The 3,345-nt window shown below is 34.8% G+C and overlaps 1 protein-coding gene across 1 annotated transcript; it reads right to left on the bottom strand.

The window, feature by feature from the left end:
• Window positions 1-443: 443 nt before the first annotated feature.
• Window positions 444-2,950, bottom strand: LOC128198704 (corneodesmosin-like). The gene is made up of 4 exons (XM_052885232.1): window positions 2,947-2,950; window positions 2,509-2,875; window positions 1,197-1,419; window positions 444-569 (listed from the first exon to the last, which is right to left on the bottom strand). The coding sequence occupies exons 1-4, from the start codon at window positions 2,948-2,950 to the stop codon at window positions 444-446; spliced, it is 720 nt and encodes a 239-aa protein (XP_052741192.1).
• Between the last annotated feature and the right edge of the window lie 395 nt (window positions 2,951-3,345).

Here is a 3,345-nt window from a genome sequence, read left to right as displayed (position 1 = left end):
TAGTTTTAAATGTTTCCCTTTAAAAATATGTTGTTATTGTGTGTATCTAGTAATTCACGTATATACACAAAAAACAATAACTAATTAGATAAAATAAATTATTTTATTTCATTTAGAATTAATATTTAAATTAGAATACAAAGTTAGGATAGAAAATGAATATATTTTTATTTACGCAGTTGAAAATTTCATATGTCGATTAGTTTCGTCCATTCAATTAGATATTCGTTTTTGTGGAAATAAGTAAAAAAAAACAACCGAAAACACAAATAATAAGAATCTTAAAGTGATATACTCCTACATCAACATAATTTAATTTTAAATAATCTTGCAAGTTTATGAAACATAAACTTATTTATAATGCCAATGACAAGCAAGTCAGCTTTTTCTCATCCTGGTAATCCACAATCATCTGGTACAATTTAGCTAGTGCCAGCAATTTTTCACGCCAAACGTATGCCATCATCTTTGCGTGGTACAAAACTGCATCGAATAGTTTTGCCAGTATCTCCAAAATATTTGATATCATCCTTCTCAGTACTCTCGAGGGTAAAAGAAGTACGCAAGAACTTTTCAAAGACAAATGTATGATACCAAATATTGGGGCATTTGAGAGTTAATAACTTAACTTTTAATAAGAGTATGGTGTAGCACATTTTTGGGTGAGCCAAGCAGTCTGTTTGCACAATCTCTACGTGCTGAAATTTATTTGTAGATGAAAACTAGTTAATTGAAAACGATTATATTTTAAATCCCAATCCGAGATCGAGATCGTTGTTCTTGGAGGTCCATGTAATAGGTTAGCAGTGGACGGCTATCGGCTGATAAGGTAAGGAAGGTAAGGATATTTTAAATTCGACTTGGAGTATTTATAGATAGGGTTCTAAATACATATTTTATTTATTAACATTTAAAACTTTTCAGACGATCTCAGAAGAAGTTAGTTGAAATCAATAAATGTATAACCATACGAATATTGTTTATAGCATCATCTTTATACCAATGGACATCCGCTGCTGAACATAATCTTTCAGAAATTTCTAAATATCCCGATCCTGAGACCGCTATATCTAGAGACAGACTCCTTGCGTCGTTTGTCCATATTTCTGTACTTTAGGGTTCCGAATTATTTACTTTGCTATGTCGGTAACTACGGATCTCTCAATTTCTAATGCGCTATCAACAAATAATCTTACCTTGCCAATGGTAGCTTTAAGAATATCAAGGCTTCGATGGATTGGTGCTGCAAACTGAGTGGCAGTGTAATTTCTATGTGTTTCAGCAATGTTCAGAGCTTTTGCATAAGCGTCATCAAACGTGGTATCTTTGGTTGAGTAAATATTTAAGAATTGTGCCACAATGTATCCTAACATTGAGGCTATGTATTTATCATCTGATTCGTCTTTGGAGGTGTAAGCTCTGAAAACACGTAACAATTAAGAAGAAGAAGAAGAAGAAATACTTTATTGCACACAAAAATAGAATTATAAATTGAAACATTAAAAACATAAATTAAACTTAGCATGCAAAGGTGGCCTTATTACCATAAGTAATCTCTACCAGGCAACCCTTGACGAGAAAACTTGCGAAGAAAGAGCGGCAATTAAGTATGATATTGAAATGAATTTATTGTACAATTTTATTAATTATTACTATTTAAGTCTATATTTGTTTTACTATTTAAGTCGTTTATAAAAGACATAAGATTTCGAGCCTTAATTGTGATGGTAAGTAGAATAAGCGTTTTCTCTAATAACAGATTTTAATGTGTAAGTTTTATGTATGACACAAATTTATTAACCATAAAACTAAATGAATGCAACCCAAATGATCGCAATTCTTCACAAATCAGACATTATAGGACATTTATTAAATTAAAGTATGTGTCTTAAATGTAAAATGATATTTTAAAAAATATTACCTGTCAAATTCCTACATACCTTTTTGACATGCATGTAGCAAGATTTTAAAATTTCTTTATTGTATTGCATGTTTATTATTTCATACCTTTGTGTAATAGGTTATGGAGAAAAAAGAAAAAAAACATTTTTGAATAAAAATTTATTATTAATAAGTTAGATATTCATAATAATAATTATTATAATAGGTATACATGAAGTTTAGGAATTACAATTTATAATTACGATACATTAACATGAAATACAATAAAATTAATTTAACAAGGTACGCAACATATTTACATAAATAATAGTTTATTTTATTAATATTATAGAGTCATAATACCAAATAAGTAATAGAAATACTTTATCGTACACATAGCCGAAATACACGGTATCTGCATAATGTAGCAAGAGCGACAAATGATTTTAAAACAACTGGGTATTTTTAGAAAAAATTAATGATTTGATTGATTGTTATCACAAAGCTTATAAAGAAAAGAGACATTTTAGTACATAATTTGTGCTCTACTAAGAATAACATTTAGCCGCTCTATCTACAAAACACTGACAACGTTAAATATTATGTGTAGTATTATTGAATACTCACAATCGAGAGCTAACATGGTACAACTGACTCAAGGACGCTTCGGATTTGTGATAAAGATCGTTTTCTGATCCATTCAATCCACTACCCTGCCCACTTGATCCAGCTGAACCCGATCCACCTAAGCCGCTACTATAACCACCTGCTTCACCGCTTCCACTCGATCCACTTCCATAGCTACTCGAACCAACACCTCTGTACCCATCTACACTACTACCGTAACCTCTTGCTTCATCTCTATCAGAACCATCTGAGCTACTAGCATAACCTCCTGTACTTGATCCATAGCCACCTGCACCAGATTCATAATCTCCTTCACCTGAGTCATAACCTGCACCAGCTGAGCCTACTTCATGAGCCCCGGTAGCTCCTGCACCCGAACCGTAATCTCCTGCGCCCCTTAAACCTGATTTAAAGCCCCCTGCGCCTCCTGCACCTAACCCATAACCCCCTAAGCCTTCAGAAGCTGACCCAAACCCTCCTGCGCCTCCTGCGCCTGATCCATAAGCTCCTGCACCACCTGCGTCTGATCCATAAGCTCCTGTTGCTCCCGCACTTGGTCCATAAGCCGTCGTGCTACCTGCACCTGCTTCATATGCTCCAACATTTAATCCTGAACCTCTTACGCCTCCAGAACCTTGTCCATAACCTTTTGTACCTCCAGAACTTGAACCAGAACCAGAACCCCTTACGCCTTCTGCGCTTAATTCATAAGCCCCTGCGCTACCTGCGCCTGATCCATAAGCTCCTGCACCACCTGCACCTGATTCAAATGCTCCTGCACTTCCTGTGCCTGATCCATACGCTCCTGCGCTTCCTACACCTGACCCGTAACCTCCT

Source organism: Bicyclus anynana, chromosome 2 (assembly GCF_947172395.1).
Source record: "Bicyclus anynana chromosome 2, ilBicAnyn1.1, whole genome shotgun sequence".
Lineage (NCBI taxonomy): Eukaryota > Metazoa > Arthropoda > Insecta > Lepidoptera > Nymphalidae > Bicyclus > Bicyclus anynana.
This window is presented reverse-complemented; position numbering and strand designations above follow the sequence as displayed.